Here is a 24,811-nt window from a genome sequence, read left to right as displayed (position 1 = left end):
GTAGTCCTGAATGTAACCGTTTGAAGGACCATGTGAGCATATCCGCATGTGTGCTTCCAGGAAAAAGTTGTTTTTTTCTCCATGTTATGTACATTCATAATCTGCAGGTAAATCTGTATGGATACACCCATTAGAGATTCAGAGCTAAAGCATGCATGATGAAAAAATATAATAATAAAAAAGATGAGTTAAAAATGTTCTTGTTAAGTTCTCTGTCAATTGAGTGAATTTTTGATGAATCACGTTTAAAAAAAAAAAAAAAAGCCAAAATGGAGTACATTACTTGACTGGAAAAAGCATAGGTGCTCTTGATTCAGTTTGCTGACCAAAGAACATGATACTGTAGCATAATTCTGCTTATTGCCATAAATTTACAACATTTAGAGAATGTGCTTCATAAAAATATTATTCTAAAAAATGAGAAATTAAGTAAGAATAAAAGTAGGAAACTGATGAATGGATTAATTGATACTGCATCAAAATTATCATAGACAATCAGTGAAATGTTGACAAATGTCAATCCCTTTACAATACAACAGTCTTTAGTTCAGCATCCAATGTACCAGTCCACCACCTGTCTGAAAACCTTGTAGATCAAAGGGTTGTGGGAGCACAGTAGCCCCCCGCCCCGCCACATTTGGGATACCTCCCTATTCAGGTCCCCCAAGCAGGTCACCTGATTGTGAGGAGACCACGACATGCACCACTTGGAGTGGTCGTACTTAGAATGGAATGGGACAGATTCGGGTAGCCGGATCCTCTTGATGTTCATGACGTGATTGGGCAGGGAGCAGTTGGAAGGCAGGTCATGGCCTTGTCTCTGCCAGGTCTCAACCAGCAAGTCCACATGCAGGACCTGAGCAACCCAGCCAGTGTAGATGTCTGGATGGAGCCCAGTCAGATGGTGATTAGAATAATATACTGCACATGGCACTACTGTACAAATTAAATTGGGATTGTTTAAAAAGTTCAATAATTGGAAACAAATGAAGAAATTACAGTCATTTAAAATTCTATTTTATAATATTATCCAACCTAAACAAAACAGTTAATAATGACAACGTATTTAGTAAAGGACAACTGTTTTTTTTTATGACTGAGGGTGGGGTGCAGTTGATTCTGTCTGTCCTGTGGTGATCGTCTTTCTGCACTTGATCATGAGCTTTACACAATTTCTAAATTGTAGCTGGAGGAGATTGAGAGTTCTTACACACTTAGACAAAATTGTTGGTGTTAATGAAAGAAAACCAACAATTCTCAATAAAATCACAGCAACCTAACTTTCTGAAAGTGGGCATAATTTTTTCTAGGAATAGCAATGATTTGCAGTAAAATTCTATTGCTGCTACTTTGATCAGTTTTTAATTACTTTTTCCACATCCAGTAAAAAGTTTTCTTTTTTTTATTTTGAAACATAAAGATGTAGTTCTCTGACTTGAGTGTGCAAAATATATAAATGACCAAAATGTACATATAATAGGAAAAAGAAAAATACCTTACCATCAACAAATCGTTCAGATTTGGCAAAGTTTAGAAACATCTCTCCCTGCAGGGAGAAGAGCTGGTCCATTCTTTTATCCAAAAGCACTTCTGGTCTGTAGCCAGCACATAACTGGGCCAGCTGAGGAAGTTTGGTCGCAAATGCAGAGGGCACAGAGCAGTTGTAGAACCGTGGAAAAATATACACCAGATGTTGTGCTGTTATTGGGGAACAATCATACATAACCAGCATTAGCAGTTATATATATGACGATCGATCTATCCATTTTCTATACCACTTATACTCGGGTGTGCTGGAGCCTATCACTCCTGATTCTGGGTGAGAGGCGAGTTACAGCCTGAACTCGTTGCATGCCTTCATGCCAATGCCTAACCACGTAGAGACAACCAACCATTTGCGCTCACACTCACACCTACGGGTAATTTAGTCTTAAATAAACCTATTATGCATGTTTTTGGGATCTGGGAGGAAACTGGAGCCCATGTAGAAAACCCAGATAGGGAGAGACAGGGACAACATGCGAACTCCAAACACGCGAGGCTGGGATTTGAACCCCGGTCCTCAAAACTGTGAGGTAGAAGTGCTAACCAGTTGCTCACTCTCCCGCCTATACAGAGTCCTCGGTCTACGAGTGATCTGTTCCTAAAGTAACGACTTAACTCGAATTTTGACTTAAGCCAGATTCCACCATCAAAGGTCGGAATTTACATCAAAATACTTTGTATGAAAACAAATACATTGAAATAAACAAGATGATGTACTTAGCATTACTGCTGAGAGGTGGATGGAGAAGAAGAAGGGTAGGCTGTGCTTAGCTATTGCGAAGGAACCTGGTCCTCAATCCTCTCCATCTCGACAAATATCAAAGAACCTTGTTTTGTGATCATTGTATCTGACATAGGAACGAAACCCTTCACATGCGGTAAAATACAGTCTCTTTGTCTTTAATAATTGTCATCACGGTCGACCGATTGAAGTTTTGGTGGTGTTGGTGTCTCTCCTTTCTCCAATCTTTTTACGATCTTGAGCTTCGTTTCCATGGTAATGGATTTTCTTATGGATGCAGAAGCTTGCTTAAAGGTCCTGTGTCATGCCTATAAAAATTGTAAAATAGATATTGTAATGAAAAATACATGTAACATCATTCACCTCAATGTCTATACGAAAAAAATAAATTGGAGCGGAGAGCGCGTCATCCATGCGCAGAGTTGCGGAAGTGTCATTCGACGACATCCAAGTGGTCGCCATATTGGCTGCATCCCTTGTCTGTTCGCCATTGAAAACACACGGTGGAACCTACGATGGGAGACGAACATGCCCCTTCTGACACGGAAGCTCTTTTCAAAGAAGAGAACATCACACAATCGAGTGAAGTTACCGGAGTAATATTACCCGATTGTTTCGAGCCATATTCAGATGATATGCGATCACAGCCAAACCGCCTCCCGATCCGATCCACTTCCGCGACGGAGATGAGCCAACACGGCTCGTCACAGCCGGCCGAGGTGGCCGATGATGATGCCGAGCCGGGCCGCTTTACGGCGTTGTTCATAACCACTGCCGTCCTAGATGAACAATACCGCCGAGCTAGGGCGCTTTAATCGGCTGAGTGAGGCATTGTCGGCAGTGTTTTTCAGATTCGCCGCCGTCCGCGAGTCTGACGCGCAGTCTTCACCGAAGCCGTGACCGATGGACGCGGCGCCTCGGCCGGGGTGGCTCATTTTCGGCACCAAGGTGGCTTATCACGGAGCCGAGCCGGGCTGCTTTACAGCGTTGTTGTTGCACACGGCTGAGTGCGGCATTGTCGGCAGCGTTGTTCAGAACCGCCGCCATCCGCGAGCCTGACGCGCAGCCTTCGCCCGACGTCCGACGCGCACATTGACACATTTAGCACGCCTGTCTTACGTACGCAGATCTTTTGTTACGTTATAAGAGACCGATTACGTGGTCCACTCCAAAGTATTATTTTTTTTAGTAGCTGTATACACACCTACCTTTTATTTGGAACCCATGAAGCTCTCGTCCTCTGCACCCATGCAATCCATTTTTCACAACAAACAGGGTCTCTTTCAAACTTATGAAGGGTAATTCCATCCTCCGAAGTGTTCAAGCAATATACAGCAATGCAACGAGTCGGCATTTTGGCTAACACGAATGAACAACAAGCTACCTTCCCGGAGGTAAAACTAATAGAAACAAACGAGTCCACTTGAGGGTGGTCCTGCCATGTATGTCACTTCCTGCTTCTTCTCGAAAACAAATCCCTCGAAAGGATTTTCATGGCAGGAGTTACAAAAAGTTGTATACGTCAAAACCATGTTTTGTGGTGAAAAAAACGCATGGGTCCATGTCGGCTGCTGTTTTTTCATTAATAACATACTAAAAATCATGCATGTCATGATAGTGGCCCTTTAAAGACACAGCTTTCTTTTTTGGGGCGATAATGTCTCAAAAGGAAGGCGAAAAATGTGAAGATACTCCCAGCGCACAAACATTAGCCACACAAAATTGCGGACGGTGGACGGGCGTTGTAAAGTCGAAATGTCTTAAGTCGAGACCGTCTTAACCCAAGGACTCCCTGTATATGCAGACAATTGAGATATAAAAAGATAGAAAATGTTACAAATGTGTGTGTGTGTCCAGACAGACAGACAGACAGACAGACAGACAGACAGACAGACAGACAGATAGAGAGAGAGAGAGAGAGAGATAGATAGATAGATAGATAGATAGATAGATAGATAGATAGATAGATAGATAGATAGATAGATAGATAGATAGATAGATAGATAGATAGATAGATAGATAGATAGATAGATAGATAGATAGATAGATAGATAGATAGATTGCTTTTTGCATCATCTTAAAAAGGAAGGTCTACTCACTGAGATTAAGGAATTGGTCATAACGGAGGCTCACACACAAAGCTGTCTGGCCATTGACTTTCCCAGAGGATGGGTAGAGGTAACCCAACTCTGGGAATGAGGGGAAATGGGGAATACTGTGTGACAGCCAGAAGCCTTGGGAACGGTCAAACAGTAGTACCCCTGTCGGAAGGAGAAAACCAACTCTTAATGTCGGTACAGATCTCTATCTCTAACACGCATGCACACACTCACTGCAAACACTTTCATTCAAGTGTGTGTGAATTTATCGGAGAGATGGTCTTTGCCCTTTCATGACTTTGACACCAACACCATATTGACCAATTCCTCTTCTCCAATGTCATTACATTACAAAGGCTGACCGTAGTTGTGCCTTGCGACTGACTGGCGACCAGTTCATGGTGTAGTCTGTCTTTCACCTGAACTCAGCTGGGATAGGCTCCAGTGACCGACCAGGGTTATTAAAGCTGAAAATGGATAGATGGATGGATGGATGTGTGATAGTTTATGTGATATTTCACTGACATACATGAATATTAAAACACTGTCAGAACGTGACATTTGGGTTGAAATGTTGCATTTGAGAAGCCATCCATCATTCAGTGTCCTTGTCTTCACGAGGGTCAGCGGTGATCTTGAGCCTATCCAGTTATTCGTACCACAGTCTTCTCATTTGAGCAATCCTTCTTGTAGCAAAACTTTCAAATTAAAACAGCAGTGAGTGTGCTGTGGACTTATCCATTGTGAAAGATTTCATAAAACGAGTCATCAGACATGTTCATCACTGCAGAACAAAATCCCTGAACTTATTAAACGTGCTCCCCTTCATGCAGAGAGTCCATTGAGCAGAAAAATGAATCCTTATTACAATTAGGTTTTAGAACCTTGTTCCCACAATAGTTACCTCAATAAAAGAGTTGTAGAAGATTAGTTGGTTCATCTTTGGGATTTTAGATTTTACCCCAACAATTTAACAGCACCCAGTCCAATGTTTGCATATGGAAATGATAGTTTATTGTACTGTACCTTTAGTGTGTCCATATTCTTTGATGTATTTGAGGACAGGTGGTGCATCATTGTAGAGGCCGTAAACAGAGCTGTTGGACTAAGGAAAATACAACACATTTTCACAATGTCTAAAAATAAAAGTACCACTCTTGCTGATATATTTCTTTACACAGTGAAAACAAGCACAATCATACTGAAAGCAAAGGGCATAAGGAAGTTCTGCTGTACATAGCACTCGATTGCAGAAGCTACAGTTCCCTGTTGGAAAAAGAATTCTTCCTCTAAACGGTAAAAGTGGTTCTTCAGCGTATCAGGCAAGGGAAATGAAGGAGTAAGGAAGAAACTCACCTTGTAAATGGTTTTGCGATAAAGCTGGTTGAGGGTGTTTCCAATAGCTCCTTGACTCGTGTTAACCATGAATTTACTGAGTTGCCAGGTCCCTAAGGAGGGATCCAGGTACATATAGTCCACCCCACTACCCACTTCACCAATCTTAAATTTTGGCATCTTGTAGATGATGAACCTGCAGCAGATTAGACAGTGTTTTCATGCCAGAACACACCAACATGTAAAGGATGGGGAAAAAAAGAAATGCACCAATTAGACCACACACTGATATTGTTGTTGTCTGAATACATAAATCAGCTCACCAGTCGACAGGTTCGCCAGCTTCATTTTGACAGGAAATAGCGGCATCAGACACACTGAGGGCCAAAAGCAGAAAAATCCTTAACTGTGTGACCATTGTGACCCATTAGTGTCTACAACGGACTCGACACGCCCCCCCACCAAAATTGTAAATAAGCTCTAAACCGATGACTGACGTGTGAACTACTTTGAAAGTTGTCACTGCACTGCCACAACACAATGCAAAAAAAAGGAAGTGATGATATACAGTCCTATGATAGTAGTTTGACTCTGCACTAAGTTTAACACTTTGGGTGGTGTTTACAATACTCCATACGATATGCACATGTTTTTCCAAAATACAGGTAGAGATAGATGCCTATAGATGGCCATAAATTATCCCATTGCAGATCATACAGTTGTTTATGCAAAGGTACCATAAGTAGCCTTTGGGATGGAAAATATCAGGTAATTTTCTTCCAACCGTTCATGGGAGGTTTAGCTGCAGAACTGTGAAATATTTTAAAGCTGCAACTGTCGGGCTGCAATGAACCTCATTTTGTAGGCATAAATCCAAAAATAATAGAAACAGTATTTTTACACAAGTTACACCATTACTTTTAGGTAAAAGTTTAATTGGGGGCTGGTTCCACACAAGTCAAGGGTACTGGTTACATTACTAGGAGAATTTTAAAAATGTAATGTGTCATGCATGTTTGATCATTGACCTAGATCACTGATGGGTGGTCAGCCATTTGCTCAATTACTAAATGGCAATGGAATGGCTACCTCCCGGATTAAAAAGCTTTGGATAGTAGATAAACTGAAGAACATTAATTGTCCATATGTGTGAATGTTCGTGGGAATGCTTGTTTGTCAATAGAGATTGTCCATGTGATGTCACTGTTTTTACGGCGGCATATTGCCGGTCAAACAAAGATGCTAGGCAAAGCAGGAATAGTTGAACCGGAGCAGATTTTTCACAATGCCCGAGACCTGTTGTGCTGTTGGTTGTCACAATAAACGAGACAGTTCTTCGAAGAGATCATTTTATTGAATACCATCTGAAAAGACGAGAAAAGATCAATGGATTTCAGCAATTAAACGGGATGGATGGTGCCCAATCAAAAACACACACCTGTTTAGCGATCATTTCATTTCAGGTAGGAATTATTCTTCTCAATCTCAAATTATCAATAACTATTTATAATGCCAAGTTGACTCATTTGAGAACGATCCGTATTTAAAAAAAAAAAAAACATCAGTCACAGAGAGATTTACGAAGGTTAACAGTACGCTTCCATGTACTGAGGAGACGACTCCCTGTCCTTATTGTTTTTACCAGTCATAGTTAATGAATGCGAGTTTGTGTAAAACCAGTGGTCATTTATTTAAATATTGGTATTTGTATTGAAAAAATCTGAGTGGGTCCATCACAATGTGGGATTTATTCTTGATTGAGAACAAATCCAACAACAAAGTATTTGCATGCATCCAGACTTTTATACACTTTTAAACTCTTCCGTGTAAATCTCAACGACTTACTCACCAGATACATGTGTATATCCACTTGTTCAAGACAAGCGGAAGCAAATTAACAGTTCACTTTCTTATAGGGAAAAACATCAACTTCGGCATTAATAATGGATCCTCTATGCCAAGTATCTAATTTTTCCACGTACCTTCGTTTATCATCACCTTCTAAATGTTTAACGGTATCGGACAAAACTCTGGGTGTCGTGCTATAAGACATTTTCATTTCTTCTTAACGGAATTAACATTCAACAATGCTTTGTTTGACCGTCAATATGGCAACGTAAACAAAAATCACGTGATTTTATGACATAGGTGCATGATCTCTATATGTGCCCTCCGATTGGCTGGCGACCAAAGGCTGGCTTACTATGACCCAAGTGCTGCAAAATTACTATTCATTCTCAAGGAAAGTTCAAAAGTATGAAAACTGTCATAGCAAACAGTACTTCAGATATATTTTTGTACAGTATAATGTTTATGATGAGGGTGGCATGGTGGATCAGCCGGTTAAGCGTTGGGCTCACAGTTCTGAGGTCCAGGATTCAATCCCAGACCCGCCTGTGTGGAGTTTGCTTGTTCTCGCCGTGCATGCGTGGGTTTTCTCCGGGCACTTCGGTTTCCTCGCACACCGCAACAACAATTGGACACTCTAAATTGTCCCGAGATCTGATTGTGAGTTTGGCTGTTTGTCTCGAGGTGCCCTGCGATTGGGTGGCAAACAGTTCAGGGTGTACACCACCTGCTGCCCGTTGACAGCTGGGATAGGCTCCAGCACTCCCTAGACCCTTGTGAGGATAAGCAGCAAAAAAAAAAGATGTTTATAAAAATAGCTCAGGTGCTGAAAAGATGAATTGGTCTAACTCAACTTTATGGAGATTTTGTAAAGGCTGACAAATTTGTGTATGCAAAATGAAAAATCAAACTTCTGATTTTTTATGCCGGATCAGTTTTACTGTCACAGTGGATTTTTTTCAGCTTCCTCTGTGATTTGATTGTATTTTAATTGAAGTTTTATTCAGGATCAGAGTAGATCAGTCGAACTGAACAGAATTTCTCGAGGGGTGAGAGGGAAAAAAAGGCAAACCGGACGGGAGAATGTCCCTTACTTGTTGGAAAGGGGGGCGGACAGGCTCACTCGACAAGAAAACAATGAGGATAGGAACCCAAAGACTAGCCATGGGCTACGAGAGGAGAGCCCCCAAGCCAAGCAGCCATTTAGCCCGGGATTCCCGTTCTCAAGAGCACTGCCATGTAACTAAGTGTAACACCCCCCACGTTCCTATGATTGCCAGGTCCCCTACCGGCAGTAACTGTCCCTACCCCATAAATAAGTGCCCTCTAAGAGTGTTGTGGTGCATTTAAACCTGGTGGGCCAGTGAGCCAAGAAGGGGGAAGGCGGGGCTGCCAGGCACTACTGCCTAACAGCCAAACTGCCCCATCCATGACCCATCCCCCCCACCCCCAGAGATGTATGTATGTAGTGCATTAAAAAGGATACGGGATGAATGTCTGTAGTGCATTTAAAATCCAGAAGGGCAGGCAGGCAGAGCAGAGGGGCGAGGCGTTCAGACCAGGAAACCGTACCGACATGCTGGAACCTGGTCCTGCAACTCCCAACCCGGTGTCAGCCCCCTCAGGAATCGTTTGACATGGATATGTGATAAGTGAAAAAGTATGTACAGTGAATAGATTAATGAGTGATCATAAACCGCGGCTCCTGCGGGTCAGGCCCATCAGGCCTGACAACTATTGACGAAGAGGGCAGACGTTTCTTATAATAGGAATAAATCAGTTTTAAATTTGGCAATATAATCCATCATCTTAATTCTCTTTGCCTGTGATCAAATGCCATTGATATTCCAAAACATGAAAGTCAAATCCTGGAATCTTCTGACATGTCACTGCACATGTGCACATAAAGGCATGTTTGAGCAAGCTGGCTTCCTATTTCCCATCTGCCCCTTGCTTTCTCCACGGCAATCGCTGCGATGCCCCGCCCCGGCACATTGCAATGAAAATACACGCAGCACCCCCACCCCGTCGGTAGATCGTGAGAGTCTGGCTGCTTGAAAAGTAGATTTTGACTTCCTTGGGGAACTGATTGTTCATTCCCAACGAAATTCCTCTAAGGTCCCGACCTTTGGATTTTACAAACACTTTCCACTGAAAGTGTTCAAACTTTGCAAAGATAGGATGAAGTGGATTTCCTGAATGAGGCCTCCTAAATCGGTGGATTCGGTGAAAGTAATCTTGTTGCTGTATCTTAAGTGAAGACGTCATGCAGTTTTTGACAAGATTCTCCCTAGGGTCTGAGTGTATTTGTGTAATCCTTGAATGACAGCTTCAGTGTAACTTGAATTCCTCCCTCTCTTCAAAACCACCTCTACCTGTTACGTTACAATTTTTGCTGAAACCAAACCATTGTTTGACTCGAAGATCAGCTGGGAGGAAGATAGAATGGCAGGTGCTTCTATTCGGGTAACAATTAGACTATTGCAGCCTATTTAAATCTACGAACTTTGAGTCCAGGGTCATTCTAAACCAAGAAAATCTTCAGTCCCATTTTGCTGCATGCTTTTGACTTACTTTTGACGTCAATGACTATGAAAACAAATGCAACCTAGCAGATGTTATGACGGATAACAGCAAATTTACTACAAGTACTACAGTATGTTGATGCTATTCCATAATAATAATCCAAAATAGTGTATACATGTTTATGGCTCAATATCTGTGTGTGTGTGTGTGCATGCATGCCAGAAGGTAAAATGTTGATCATCATTATTTGCACAATGGAATGACAGCTATCGTTCACGTGGCAGAATGTCGAATTTGTACGGACGGGCTACGGCAAGAACACAGTGAAGGTTCTGTGCATCAGGAGACAGGGCGGCCAACATGACATCATCGAGATCAAAGCAGACGTCCAACTCACTCTCAAGTCCCGCAAGGATTATCTCACCGGAGACAACTCAGACATTATCCCTACTGACACTATCAAGAACACTGTCCATGCTTTGGCTAAATTCAAGGGGGTAGGTTGTACCATACGACCACTGCAGTCCATACACTGTATTTCAGTACAGTATGCAAATCTAGACATCACATTCTGTAGGTCATTAGACGCCTGAATTATTTTTTAATCTGGTGGCAAAGCCTTAGAGCATTAGCCTCACAGTTATGAGGACCCGGGATCAAATCCCAGCCCTGCCTGTGTGGCGTTTGCATGGTCTCCATGTGCCTGTGTGGGTTTTCTCCGAGCACGCTGGTTTCCTCCCACATACCAAATCATGCATTAATTAGAGGCTCTAAATAGCCCCCAAGAGTGATTGGAAGTGTGACTGTTCTCAAGTCTCCATGTGCCCTGCAATTGGCTGGCAACCAGTTCAGGGTGTAACCTGCCTCCTGCCCAATGACAGCTCAGATTGGCTCCAGCCCTCCAGTGACCCTCATGAGGATAAGCGGCTCAGAAAATGGATGGATGGGTCTATATTTTGTTTGGTGTGCACTTTTATCAATTTAAAGGTTTATCATTTTTTAGCATACAGCATTAGAATGCCGAAAAAAAATCACAATATTCAGATATATTGCTAATTATAAATTGATGATAAAAGAAGATAAAAATGACTGAAGCCTATGTAGGCAAAGAATGTAATCGTTTGTTACTGCAATGGCACAGTACAGTGTAGCAATATCCATTCATCTATTTCATATAAAGTTAATTCTCACTAGGGTCACGGGTGTGCTGGAGTGCATCCCATCAGACTTCTGGTTAGAAGCGGGTGGTTACAGCCGAGACTAGACTGGTTTCCAGCTAATCGCAGGGCACATATAGACAAACACACAAACACCCATTCACAGTCATATAAAAAAACTATTTAGTTTTCAATTACAGTAACCTAAAATAGATGGTTTTGGAATAGGGGAGGAAATCGAAGTACCCAAGAAAAAGCCACTCATGCACGGGGGGAGAACATGGAAAACTCCGGACAGGATGGCCAGAGCTGGGACATTAATCCATGATCTCTGAACTGTGAAGCAAATTTCCTAACCAATATGAATGCGAACCTGAACCAACTAAAGTTGTGAAGTGCACCAGATGGAGAAACCATTTTAGGCTATTTTCTTCTGCCATTTTTTTGTAGTTCATATCATCCAAATTTAGCAGCAATTATAAAAATTCTGAATCTGTTTTGACAATCCCCTGGGAATGGACAAAATTACTCCAAAATGGCAAACTTGCTTTGTGTATTTGGGCAGGGTTTCTTGATTTGTTTTTTTGCTTAGTTTTTTGTGTGGGTCTACTTATGATAGACATGTCAACCGAATTTCATGCTCAAAAGTGAAAACGGCCTTCAGGACTGAATTCTGAAATAAACAAACAAATACCATCTAGGATGCACTAGAGAGGCATTTGTAACTTTTTGCATAGGATGAAAAGGACTGCAAAATTGGGAAATGTTGTAGTGCTAGTCATTATGGATTTAATAATGGCAATAACTATTATATAATTATACAGTCCCATTATAAGAAATCTGATTATGAAGTAAAAGAAGTTATTGATTTTTTTTTTCAGAGCAGACTATCTCTTACCATACCTGTGTTTTGTGTTCAGATCAAAACCATTGAGCAGTTTTCTTTGGATCTTTGTCACCATTTCCTGACCTCTTTCAACCATGTGCTGAGAGCCAAGGTGTACATGGAGGAAGTGCCATGGAGAAGGCTGGAGAAGGTAAAACAATTAAGGACGTTAACTTGTTTTGTTCAAAGGATTGTTTTGTTACTCTGTTTTGCCTATGATCCAGAACCAAGATCATTTTTAAAAGACAGTGTTGTCACGTCCCATCGGAAATGAGAGTAGGACCCAAATGCAGGAACTCGGAAGACACAAGGTAGTTCAAGAAGAGACACGTTTATTATATGAAGAGGTAGGGGATCGAGCAGGCAGTCCGGTGCAGCAGCGGTAGTTGGGACGTCGGGCGAAGAGAGCAGATGAGCGGACAGGCAGGAGTCGGTACACAGGAGAACAATCAAGGCAGGCAGAAGTATCAAAGGAGTCAGGCTTACAAGGTTGGGTCGGAGAACGGACGAAGGTCAGTACACACAGGTTCAATCAGGGATACTGGAGCACACGAATGGGACATGAAGATCATATAAATCCACAGCATAATCAGGCTGCATGAGGCGCAGGTGTGCACCTTCCAATCAGCGCAACTGCGCTGACACCCGCACAGCTTGTGCTGGAGCGGCAGGATCATGACAAGTGTTGGTTTGGTATCATCAAAAAACACACAGTGATCAACTTGAGGCCATCCAGGCCAGGTATTTTGAACATGAACATAATGGATGTTTCCGATGGTGACCTTAAGCTCCGCCGCCTTAGCCATGTCCCACAAGCTTTCAAAATGGCGATTGAACATCACGTTTGAAGTCGATTCTCTATCACATATTCCAGATAATATTGGGGTATGTTTTTTTGCCAAATGCATCAGACTTGTCCAAGAGAGTTCTACAGAGAGGTTTCAACTATTTCATGCAAGGATATGTACATGGAATTAAGATTGTGAACGGAGCAGGATGCAATGTCAGAATTACAACGAAATGTTGGTGATCGATGCAAAAAAAGTTTGACGCCTCAAACTATTGAATATATCAAAATATTGAAATGCAAGAGAATAAAATAGTGGAATTGTACAGTGCATGTAAAGCAGGGTGAGTACTTTTTACTTGGAAAGATCCCGAGTAATATCATCGCATATTCTTAATAAGTGAGTGGGTCTAGTCATTTGACTTGGCTCATAATGGAACCTAGTGCTCTGTCTTAAAAGTCCGATGTAATACAAATGGGCAAATAAGACATTTCTCTGGACTTCTCGGCATAAAACATTAAACACTTCATTAAGCTGGTCAGTGATACACTAACAAAGTGAAAGTTGTTCTCCTGCAATGATTAAAGCACTGATAATAATTAACTCAAACTCAGAGAACTTACTTCTCCCTCACTTACCTTCAAACATACAGCCTTGTTTATTGATATTGTCCACACTTAGTTGTACATGCGCTCTTCCGTGAGCCTTAATCCATCGTAGAGACTTCGTCAACTGTGTTTCAAGCTTTGGAAAATTATTCAACCAGGCCCCTTGTAACCTAGCCGGACATCTTTCATCAGAATTGCATGTTCCCCAAGCACATCTGAGGACCATTTTGTTCATAAAATTAACTTTTTCAAGCGCATGCTACTGACAAACAGCATTCCTTGTGGGACAATACGGCGAGAGGGGCGTGTAAAGCCAGGGGTTAAGACAATGCGTCTAGCTGATTGGCTATTATTGTACGAGTCTTTGACAGGTCGGAAAGGTCCATTCAAGACATTACTTTAGTAATGTTTTGACACATACAGTGATTTTACTGCTGGGGGTTAAAAGTTGTAATCTTGCTATTGTAATTAACAGGAATATAAAGGGATATGGGATATGTGAAATAAACTGGAAAAGCTTGCAAAATGAAATTTGAAGTCTGGTTACCACAACCAGATATTATGCATATTCAGACAAATTTCGACCTTGTGCTGTGCATCATTCGGTCCCACACACACCATGGGCAGTGAGCCCTCATTGATGTTTGTTGTTGTTCCAATGTGGTGGTGGTGGTGTGGTGTGTGTGTGTGTGTGTGTGGGGGGGGGGTTACTCTCCACTTCTTCATTTGGGCCTTGTGAATGTGCAACCATGGCTTTTTTCTTTGTTTTTATCTTTCAGAATGGAGTTGAACACGCCCATGCCTTCATTTACAGCCCGGAAAGCTGTCGCTTCTGTGATGTTCAACAACATCTTCAGGGTACTGCAACCAATTTTCTGTCGTATTTCCTAATGAAGTAGTGGTCACTCGCCCCCCTATTGTCCCGCACTCAGGCATCCCAGAGGTCCACGGTGGACTCAAGGACATGAAGGTGCTGAAAACCACTCAGTCTAGTTTTGTTGGTTTCCTCAGAGACCGGTTCACCACGTTGCAAGAGGCCATGGACAGGTGCCTCTGTACCACTGTCTATGCCAGGTGGCGCTACAACAAGGTTCAAGATGTCAACTTTGAAGCTGCATGGTAATTACATCATCCAATTATCAATATCTGCTAAGTCTACATACATGCTGAACTAGATAAAAATGCTAGAATATTTTATCTAAAACCAGCTCTGTCCTGATAGGAAATGTGTCAAAGATACAATTATTGAGAAGTTTGCAGGCCCATTTGATCATGGAGAGTTCTCCCCCTCTGTGCAGAAGACCCTTTATGATACACAAGTGCTAGTTCTCACTAGGGTTCCTGAGGTAAGGACACGTTTTAGTTGAAAGGGCTCTCATCAAATTAGTTTTCTTCTTTGCATACATTTACTATATTTCTCAGAATTCAAAGAGAAATTAATGCATCAATTTATTTATTTATTTTATTCAATTTATTAATTGAGGACTGCTGTGTGCGCATGGATTGACAGGTTGATGAAATAGAGATCATCATGCCCAACAATCACTACTTCACAATCGACATGACAAAAATGGGCATTGAGAACAAGGGGGAAGTAAGTTGGGTTATAGTCTGTCGGATGGTGTGTGTGATGAAAATTGTTGACTGAAATGTTTTTCTTACCATCACAGGTTCTTCTTCCCCTCGACAACCCCTCAGGAAACATCACAGGAACTGTGCGCCGGAAGCAAGCCAGACTGTGAAGACATAAGCCAAAATATAGAATATACTGCCAAGATCAATGATATAAAGTGACTTAGTGTCAGTAACAACAACCAATATACGGGTGTTGTTCTTTGGTGAGAAAAGAGCACCGTTTATTGCAAGTCTTTGATTGAAATATTGAAACTCCAGTGTTGCACAAGGTCAAATACACACACAGACACCTGATTAGTTGTCTTTGCAACCAAGTTGAAGCACCACAGGTAGAAGGGACATCATAATTACACACACGTTTATATTTCCAAAGACCCAGGCAAGACCTTTTGAGTTTGGCTTGCTGTATCTGGGAAAAATATAATACTTCATATTTCCACCCAAGTGGCGGTGTAAGGACTGTTGCGCAGTTTAGCGTATACCCATATTAATTTTTTTTTTTTAAGGACAAATTCATCAGTACTCCACCAGTACTTTCTGCAATATCAAAGTGTTCTGGTGTTTTCAATCATATAACATCTTATGTACAAATACCATTTTTAAAACCATCACTGGTTCATGACACACACACAAACATGACACAATCCATACACACAAATCCCACTGCTGGAATACCACCCTGAACAACATTTCTTGTCTTAAATAAAACACAAAGAATAAAAAATAAAATACAAATCTGAAGCAGCAGAAATAAGAACAGCTAAAAAGGTAAACAGTTCATTAGACCCCAAATGTGCGACCCAGGATTGGGGTCCACGCCTCTGAAAACATAATCAAACGTATCCTGTTTTAAGGTGCCATGCGGCCAGAGAAGTCTCTGCCAATGGACAGCTGGTCAAAAGTTGTCGATTGTCACTGAGGCAGGGAGGAGCGAGTGCCTGAAGGAGTGCTAACAGGCATTGCTCTTTAAGTGTTGGGTTTGCAGCGGCTTTACATGATACTCGTAGATCTTCAGCGCCGGGCCCAGCTTTATTGACAGACCCGTCAACACATCATTACGCGTCATCAGCAGCAGTGACTTGCCATCGATTTCCTGTCAAGAAATGAAGGGATTTTGTTGACATTGACAACCTAGTTGACTTTAAGTTAAATAGGAGGTAGGTCCAACCTGATCCTGGAATGCTGTGGCTTGCTCTTCGAACCCTGTTGCTTTAAAGTAATTGACGACATCAGCGACCGCCCAATTGGCTGGATCTGGAAGCTGGCCGTTCTCCGCTGGGCTACAGAGAGAGTAAATTCTATTTTAAAAGATTAAACATTTCCTATACTCTGAAATGCATGAAAAGATGCTAAGTCTACATTTCTACTACTGTCCACGCATCCTTAAGCAAGGCACTGACACCCTGGATAGGAGGAGCAGCAGTACTTTCGCAACCCTTTCACTCTGATCTCTCTCCTGTGTATACCTGCATTTGTGTGAACTGGGTCTCTATGACGTGCAACAAAAAATATGCACAAGTGTGTCGATATGAAATGATATTTACTTAAGGGATTACAATAAGTATAATAAATTAAAACGATTGAAGATCTGCCTCACAGTTTTCCGGTTCCCGGTGCGACACTTGGCTCTAGCCTTCCCGTGTAGAATTTGCATGTTCTCAAGAGTTTTGTTAGGATACTTGGGCTTCTTCCCACACACCAAAAATATGCATCCTGGGTTCACTGAAAACTAAATTGTCCAGAAGCGTTCTCTGAGATTTATTTCAATCCGTCATGACTCAGGTTTTCACCACTGCTGCACTATTGATGGGGAAAAGACTGCAAAGTATCATGTTCACACCTTTAGTTGGTTCCTCACCAAAAAAATAGGTTCACATGGTCCATGAGCAGTCCAAGGTGTAGCCCACCTCGTGCCCGAAGTCAGCTGGGACAGGCCCCAGCTCACCTGTGGTTCTAATGAGAATAAGCAGGGGACTTCCCATTGATCTGATCGGTGATACAGATTCAGCCCATGAATTACATTTCATGCAAAGACGTCATTGATCTCCAAATGAACACATTACAGCCAACACCACCTTGTTAAAACTCTGGGACATTCCATGCTGCCGTCATGTGTATTTGAATCTAAAAGACAGTTTATTTATATTCCTGTTACGGGTCTTGTTACATTGTACTGATGTAATGGTCGATACAGTTTTTGGACTATTGTCAGTGATAAAAAGAGGCCGTTGATATAAGACTTCTTTATGGTGTCTAAGATGGATAAAACTCGAGCTGTTTGGAAGCAGTGCAATACTCCAGTACCCTGGAGAGGAGCTTCTAAAAAAACCCTTTAACATGACACAATATATGCCCAGAGTAGGTTGTATGTGCAATGGAAATTGAAGAAAAAAAAAAAAGAACTTGGCTCACATCAAGTAGCAAACTTTCGTCGTTCCCTTCAAAGGGCAGATGGATGCGTTCATGAGCAAGAGATAACTACACTGATGAGTTTCATAACATCTCTTAGACCGTCTCATACAATCATATTGTATGCTTACTTTCAAAACACAATTGAAGCTATTATACGAGCAAGGGGGCAGCACGGTGGATTAGCTGGAAACCGTTGGCCTCACAGTTCTGAGGTCCTGGGTTCAATCCCGGACTCGCCTGTGTGGAGTTTGCATTTTCTCCCCGTGCCTGCATGGGTTTTCTCCAGGCACTCCGGTTTCCTCCCCCATCCCAAAAATATGCAACATTATTTGGACACTCTAAATAGCCCCTAGGTGTTATTGTGAGTGTGACTGTTTTCTGTCTCCATGTGACCTGTGACTGGCTGTTAACCAGTTCAGGGTTTACCCTGCCTCTTGCCCGTTGACAATTGGGATAGGCTTCAGCACTCCCTTGTGAGGATAAGTGGCCAAGAAAATGGATGGATGGATGCATATACAAGCAGGTTAACAAGAAATAAGGGCGCAGAAATGTTTAAGGACATATGCACCGAGTGGAGCGTTTGTGATGATGTAAATATGTAATGGACTCTTGATTAGCTTAAATATAGATAATGGGAGGTGCAGCAAAATTCATTATGGCACTTGTTCATTTCTGCAAATACACCTGTTTTCAACAACTTTACCATAACTGTTGCTTGGTTTGGCAGTTAATAAATGCATCATAATGCTGCCGTTATCGGCAGTCTGGTAGTGTGTCTCACTTTTTGCCTAAATGATGCTTATTAGTGATGTGTAGTAACATAAGTACTGGTCTGAATTGTAATTGTCAGAATAATTTAAACTACAACAAATATTTAGTTTTTATTTAAATGCATTTGTTAAGAACAAACACTTGGTTTACTCCACTACATTGAGCTACATTCTACTTGGGACTTTATTTTACTCGACACACTTATTACTTGCACAATCAATTTTAGTTTGTCGGAAAGACTTCTGTCACATGACTCTGGTACTTGTGGGTCTACCCACCTGTCCAATACCACAAAATTACATATAGTGACATTTAGTGATGGGTGACACCGTGCTACGACTGAGTTGTGCATTAGCCTAACAGTTCTGAGGACCAGAGTTCAAATCCCGGCTTCGCCTGTGTGGAATTTGAAAGTTCTTTCCGTCCTGGGTGGGTCTTCTCCGGGCACTCCGGTTTCCTCTCACATCCCTAACACATGCATTAATTGGAGACTCTAAACTGCCCCTTGGTGTGATTATGAGTGCGAATGGTTGTGGTTTGAGCGAATAGTTTTATGTGCCTTGTGATTGGCTAGCAACCAGTTCACGAAGTACCTTGCCTCCTCCCTGAAGTTAGCTGTGATAGGCTCCAGCACTCCTGTGACCCTTGTGAGGATAAGCTGCTCAGATAATAGATGGATGGATATTAGTAATCTCTTCCTGGGGAGCCCGTTGAGCTGTTCATGTGTGAAGAAGGAAAGATGATTTAAGACCATATCTTGTCGATGAATTTGCCTTGGTTTGTTTGTTTTTTGTTAATATTGTTGTTGATATTGTTGAGCAATATTTGAATGAGCTTCTTCTTTTTGTGTATTTGACACCACTATTTAAAAAGTAAATACATTAGAAGCAACTCTTGAGTTGAGTAGTTTTTCCCACTTAATACTAAAGTAAATGTATGTGTGTGTGTATGTGTGTGTCTGGACTTTTACTTGAGTCATACTCCTAAGTAACAGCACATTCTTTTGAGTACAATTGGTGACTGTCTATACACCCCTCTGACTGTAGATAAGAAGTACACTCTTCTCATTAATCTCAGACTGTACCTTTTGGTGTCGACAGAACCATTTGCCTTGTCTTCCATGGCGGCTGTAACAAAACAATTGGGATCCATTATGACATGTCGGCCAGCCAATACGTGAGCCAAAACTTTAATTTAAATATTCCCCAAAGAATAACTACACACTTCGTTGTCACAAAAACATTAAATGTGCAAGCAGAAGGCAAAATCGCTCAGCTATTATTAAGCAATGAAAATATTCTGGCTAAAAGGTAACTTCTAGACCGCATCATCAACCCGAAAGTAAAGGTTTTTACTTACAGTATATGCTGCAATTAATTTTCATCAGATTGTTTTTCTTGTCGACCTTAAAGAATGGTTGGCAGGTTAAACATCCATCTTTATGTAGTCGTTCAACGAATAGACGTTTCTATAGGGGGAAAACAAATTGAGATGGAAGAAGTGTTAAGAGGAGAAATGTAAAGTAATGACAGGGAGACAAGGTGCACGAGGAAATAGATCAGTAACATTATACCAAAGCTATCTCAGTAACTAATAATGCAACTAGAGATGCGCTACGTGAAAATGATGTCCCTAATCACGTTCTACAATGACAGTTCAATTAAAAAAAAAATAAAAAAAATATATATATATAAATAGCAAAATAGCGTCAACGCAAACCCTTCCGCATTTCCATTGACATCAATAAACTTTAATAGCAAAATATAACGTGGCCGAGGTTGTAAACCAGTCAGAATAAATTGAAAGTGAATATCACATACTGTAGCTGCCTTTTCGTATTTATCAAGCTAACATGGACAGTTAGCTGGCTTTGCTAATACAAAAATCGAACATTTTGAATGAGTCAATTTTTTAAAACGACGTGCTCTCCGTTATGAACTTACGAATAACGACTAAAGTTCCCGACTTCCCGGGGTGTTTCATCAGCAAACAAACAAACAAACAAACAAAACCGGATGACATTCACTTGATAAAATCAAAAATTAATCAAAGGCAACTAGCTCCTTATCGTCATAGCTTTCTTTGCACACGTCACTGGAGAATCATGGGAAATGAAGTTTATTACGTCAATAGAGCACGTGTTGTATTTTTGGATCTGCTACACTGAGCTAAATACACTGTAATCGGACATTGGATCAGCCTCTTTTTTAGATATAAAACGATTTATTATTGAGACATATAATTCTGTTACATAAATCTGCGACAGCAAAGAACCCCATTCACCCCGCAAACACAAAGAAATGTAAGTGAGAAAAACTTGTCAGCCATTTAAATGATGTGCAAAAAGTTCCACAACCTAAATACAAAGACAAGTCGGGATGATTTGAGTCCATTCTATGCACGACCTATTAGAGAGAACTCAAATTGAGTTGTTTATTCAGGAGTGAAGAGGCTTGAGGAAGCGCCATTATTTACATCACATATGTGACAAACATCATTTTACATAGGTTGACTCTGTACATGGAGTTCACACAAAAATAATTTATGGTAGGTTGGACACTCGGCTTTTTGGACGGATACATGCTGACGATGGAGGTGTTAATAAGCATACCATCTAATGTAAATATCATGGGTGCACAACAAGACTTTTCTGCTAACCCTTGTGTACCAAACTCTGGACATAAAGTTCATTGATGGATATTCAAAAGAAAACCCAGCTAAAAGGGCTACGGATTTTACACTGGTGTGAGGCATCGGTGTGCAAGTTTGCAAAGTATCAATATAACTCTTCAGGGAAATTAACTTAAATGGATTAAATGTGTTGAAATAATATGCTTTGAGCAAATAAAAAACAATCTTAAAAAAACGAGTATACTGACATTAGGTTTTCCTATGAAAATTATAGTATCAACGGCTCACATCCTGCTTTTAAAGTTTTGTACTTTATAGTTTAACTTCGTTCTCCATTTTGCCCTTACCAGGGTATATTATATCAAGTCATTAAGCATACAGTACAGTATTTGCAAACTAATGTGAGAGAGATGTTGACAACTGCTTAATTGAAAATTAAATTTCTCAAACCTGAGTCTTTGACCTGGAGGAAAATTGGCCTCTGTTGTGGTGCAAGGGAAAGGCAAACTTTTCAAAAGACTTCCATAGTTGACTACAAGAGTTAATGGAATTACGGCACAGCATGAAAGTTAAACAGATAGGTATTGGTATGAAACACTTCTTGTACTGTTGCTACAACGTCAACCTGTGTCCGTCTGGAGGGAAATGTGCAGAGGCAATAATTTCACTTCAGCAACAGTAATGAGGGATATCTTGTACAGATGAATCCTTTAAAGAAAAACAAATCTTGGGAGAAACATACTGTAATAGCTTAAAATAAACAGCTGATGATGGAAATGTTTCAACATTTAAAACATCACATCCAAGAGGCTCAAATTCTGTTTCATACTTTGCTGCTTCAGTTTGTGATTCACATTCCTTCAATGTCATTGTCATCATTGTTTGGAATAAAAATGAAACAAATAACACAAAAGCAGAAGTTTGAAAGAATATTTTAAAAATTGAGTTATTGCACAAATTGGGTTTATTTTCCGGTAAGTCTCTAAATTACTTTCCTCAAGTATATACAGGAAATGTGGACATTATTACAATTATTTTAATCCTGATGCTGCATTGATGAAACACAAATCTGCCTCTAATCTTTGCTTATGATTGTTGTGTTATTTTTTTTTTCCACAGACAGGATCTTGAACCATTTGCAAACTAGAAAGCAATTACTGTATCATGGTGTACACCTTCATGTACAACGGTGGTAATACTGTTATTCCTGTTGTAAGAAGAATGAAAATTACATTAGATGTTCATATTTGCAATCATGTGATTGTGCAGGAAAATGCCACACCAATAAAATTGAAAACACATTCAGTGCTAAAATATAACGACTAACAAAATATGATAAATGATAGGAAGAGTTTAAGGGCACTACACCTTGAAACTGTTGTACAAATGTTACAATCGAATAATAAAAAAAAAAAAAACAGCGTTACATATAACATACCAAAGACCGCCAAAGTAAATATGGCAATGACGTTTTTTTCTTGTGATTATGCTGGTCAAACACAATTAGCATTCGAAAGACAAAAAGAAAAACTGTTCATTCAGCAGCATTCAGAAAAATTCTGCATCAAAGCACTCAGAACATTTCTGGATGTGCGGAAAATCACAACTGCTTTCCTCGCTTCCCCTGCAACCTCTGAAAGGTACTTTGTAAAAATAAAAATATTCCATTCGATTTCAGTCAAATATCACATCAGGTCTGAGATACAGTACAAAAACATCTCCAATGACTGGATATGGGTGTAACAATGCTACAAATGAAGCACTATAATAACATCAGTGGCAAAATTCTTCATATTAATATTTCAATGCCCATCTGTTTGCTTTGAAATTGAAGAGTGCAAAAAAAAAAAAAAAAAAACAAGCCATCTAATGAAAATTTCATAAAGTTCTTCTTGGGCCCTCAATCATAATTTTGGGCATCATCCTGTACCCTATTCATGATTACACGTATGCCTGAAGAGGACAAAGTTGGGAGACGAAAATTATTAATTATAATAAACTATAACCATGTACCTTGATGTTAGCTGTCAAACTGTCTAAAATCAAGTTTACCTTTCTAAAGCCTAAAAAAGATGGTAAAGCCCCTTTTTTTGCGAGGGGTGGGCAGGTAACTTTCTGACAAATTTTATACTAACAGCTCCAATATTATTACCTACTACACACATTAAGTTTAAAATGAGTACTTAGCTCAAAATGAGCTTGTCACGTGGTCATACATGTGCTTCTTTATAATAGTCAAAGCTGAAACAAATGTATCGTACCTCTTCACTGCGTGGATTGTTCTTACAAAAAGTGCTATCTTGAGCCAGTCACCATTATGGTACTGGTTCAAGTCTATCCCGTTTAATAAAAAAACAAACAAAAGGTTTCCATTGCACTTGACAGCTCCATAGGATCATTGGTTAATCAACAGATGTTCCATGAAATAGCTGTGGTGAAATCTTCATGTATTATAAACAGAACGTGAACTGGGCACACAATTTCAGAAACCCTCTATGAACTTGATTTTGATTCCTCATCAGCTGCCGGTAGTCATGCAATATACAAGGAACAATTGGCAACTCCTGCCTGGCCATACAAAAACTCAACTGAATTTCCGTTGGCCACAACAGTGATCACATATAGATGAAACTGAGTTACAACTTTATTTATAGAGTTTAACCTGCTCCGCACAAGTGCAAAGTTGATAAACGGCGTGCTAAAGTCATTGATCATTAGAGTCTCACAAAAGGTTACAGATAATTGACTTTCAGGTAAAATTTCAGGAAGAACCAGATATTAATCAATAGTATACCTTTGTAAGTATACTTAATTTGACCGTGAAGAATTTTGAATGCATATGTCCAACTGTTCCATGCTTCATTTGCAAATCTTGCTGTTCTTAAGGAAGGAGGTGAGCTGCAAAATTCACAACAGGTTTTAGAGCCATGAATCCACCCATACGTGCCCTGGTTCAATCAAGACAACACCTAACAACTGATCGTTCAGAGGCTTCAAACAGGATTCTCTCAGATGAAAGTGGTCGATAAACAGTCTCACTGACTGTCATCATTAGGTTGCAACAACGATACAGAGACTGGAAGAGTCATAGAAAGGCAAAGTAGTAGACGTCAGTGGGAGTTTCAATGGATCAACACCTAACAACTGATCATTGAGAGACTTCAAACAGGATTCTCTAAGATGGAAGTGGTCAACAAACAGTGTCACTGACAGTCATCATTAGGTTACAACAAAGATATAGAGACTGAAAGGGTCACAGAAAGGCAAAGTAGTAGACTAAATTTAATTTTCATGGATCAAACACAGGCTGAATTTTGACCTTCACCTCCTTGTTAGAGAACATTAAGTTGTGCAAAAATGACTGAAACAATGAACAGTGAGATTTGCATTCGAAATTCAAATTAAGTTCACCTGAAAAACGTTTATTTCACCTGAATGCTGAATATCCCAAACTTTTTGTCAGTAATGTGCACCTGTGTCTCTTTTTTTTTTTTAGTTTTCGGTACAGATCAAGGCACAAAAGATTTGGGAAGCACATTGTATTAAGTTGATTTTTAGCATGAAAATTACACGTCTATATATAGTAACTTGGAACCTGCATTTCTCTTCTTGATTTGTTTGACAGTCAGCAACAACATACATATATTACTTATGCCTGCCAAGACCTGAACCTACGTACAAGGTGAGCACTAGTTAAAAAGATAGTGTGGGGCCAGTTTAAGGGTATCCAAGGGGGTCCTATTCATTTTTTATACAAGCTTGTTGGTCACCATTTTTCGGGAATACAAGACAATTTATATAAATGCCATGTTTGGCATGTTTTGGCGG

The 24,811-nt window shown here is 40.4% G+C and overlaps 3 protein-coding genes across 6 annotated transcripts in view; 1 reads left to right on the top strand and 2 right to left on the bottom strand.

Annotated features, from left to right (window-relative positions):
* Nucleotides 1-11: 11 nt before the first annotated feature.
* On the bottom strand, nucleotides 12-16,373 carry dnase2b (deoxyribonuclease II beta). Of its 2 annotated transcripts, XM_061826356.1 has the most exons (9): nucleotides 16,338-16,373; nucleotides 16,164-16,262; nucleotides 15,197-15,270; nucleotides 6,045-6,098; nucleotides 5,743-5,917; nucleotides 5,413-5,491; nucleotides 4,387-4,548; nucleotides 1,501-1,698; nucleotides 12-882 (listed from the first exon to the last, which is right to left on the bottom strand). In XM_061826356.1, the coding sequence occupies exons 5-9, from the start codon at nucleotides 5,899-5,901 to the stop codon at nucleotides 548-550; spliced, it is 933 nt and encodes a 310-aa protein (XP_061682340.1). In that variant the 5' UTR covers nucleotides 5,902-5,917; nucleotides 6,045-6,098; nucleotides 15,197-15,270; nucleotides 16,164-16,262; nucleotides 16,338-16,373; the 3' UTR covers nucleotides 12-547. The 2 variants fall into 2 exon arrangements, with proteins under 2 accessions (XP_061682340.1, XP_061682339.1); XM_061826355.1 differs by lacking the exons at nucleotides 15,197-15,270; nucleotides 16,164-16,262; nucleotides 16,338-16,373 and adding an exon at nucleotides 7,704-7,807.
* uox (urate oxidase) lies at nucleotides 9,954-15,306 on the top strand. Of its 2 annotated transcripts, none has more exons than XM_061826360.1 (8): nucleotides 9,954-10,035; nucleotides 10,380-10,592; nucleotides 12,173-12,289; nucleotides 14,314-14,392; nucleotides 14,467-14,653; nucleotides 14,757-14,880; nucleotides 15,045-15,128; nucleotides 15,205-15,306. In XM_061826360.1, the coding sequence occupies exons 1-8, from the start codon at nucleotides 10,015-10,017 to the stop codon at nucleotides 15,274-15,276; spliced, it is 897 nt and encodes a 298-aa protein (XP_061682344.1). In that variant the 5' UTR covers nucleotides 9,954-10,014; the 3' UTR covers nucleotides 15,277-15,306. The 2 variants fall into 2 exon arrangements, with proteins under 2 accessions (XP_061682344.1, XP_061682342.1); XM_061826358.1 differs by lacking the exon at nucleotides 9,954-10,035 and adding an exon at nucleotides 10,173-10,225.
* samd13 (sterile alpha motif domain containing 13) overlaps nucleotides 15,391-24,811 on the bottom strand; it is a 32,987-nt gene continuing 23,566 nt past the window's right edge. Inside the window, exons 1-5 of one of the 2 annotated variants that reach the window (XM_061826362.1) lie at nucleotides 20,296-20,326; nucleotides 19,712-19,820; nucleotides 19,437-19,479; nucleotides 16,338-16,449; nucleotides 15,391-16,262 (exon numbers count right to left, since the gene is read on the bottom strand). In XM_061826362.1, the coding sequence (XP_061682346.1) occupies nucleotides 16,119-16,262; nucleotides 16,338-16,449; nucleotides 19,437-19,479; nucleotides 19,712-19,736 (324 nt within the window). In that variant the 5' untranslated portion in view covers nucleotides 19,737-19,820; nucleotides 20,296-20,326 and the 3' untranslated portion in view covers nucleotides 15,391-16,118. Of the gene's footprint in view, nucleotides 16,263-16,337; nucleotides 16,450-19,436; nucleotides 19,480-19,711; nucleotides 19,821-20,295; nucleotides 20,327-24,811 lie in introns of those variants that run through there. The other variant, XM_061826361.1, reaches the window with a different exon arrangement.

Source organism: Syngnathoides biaculeatus, chromosome 7, assembly GCF_019802595.1.
Source record: "Syngnathoides biaculeatus isolate LvHL_M chromosome 7, ASM1980259v1, whole genome shotgun sequence".
NCBI classification, from domain to species: domain Eukaryota; kingdom Metazoa; phylum Chordata; class Actinopteri; order Syngnathiformes; family Syngnathidae; genus Syngnathoides; species Syngnathoides biaculeatus.
Note: the sequence above shows the minus strand (reverse complement) of the source record. Positions and strands in the feature narration are given on the sequence as shown.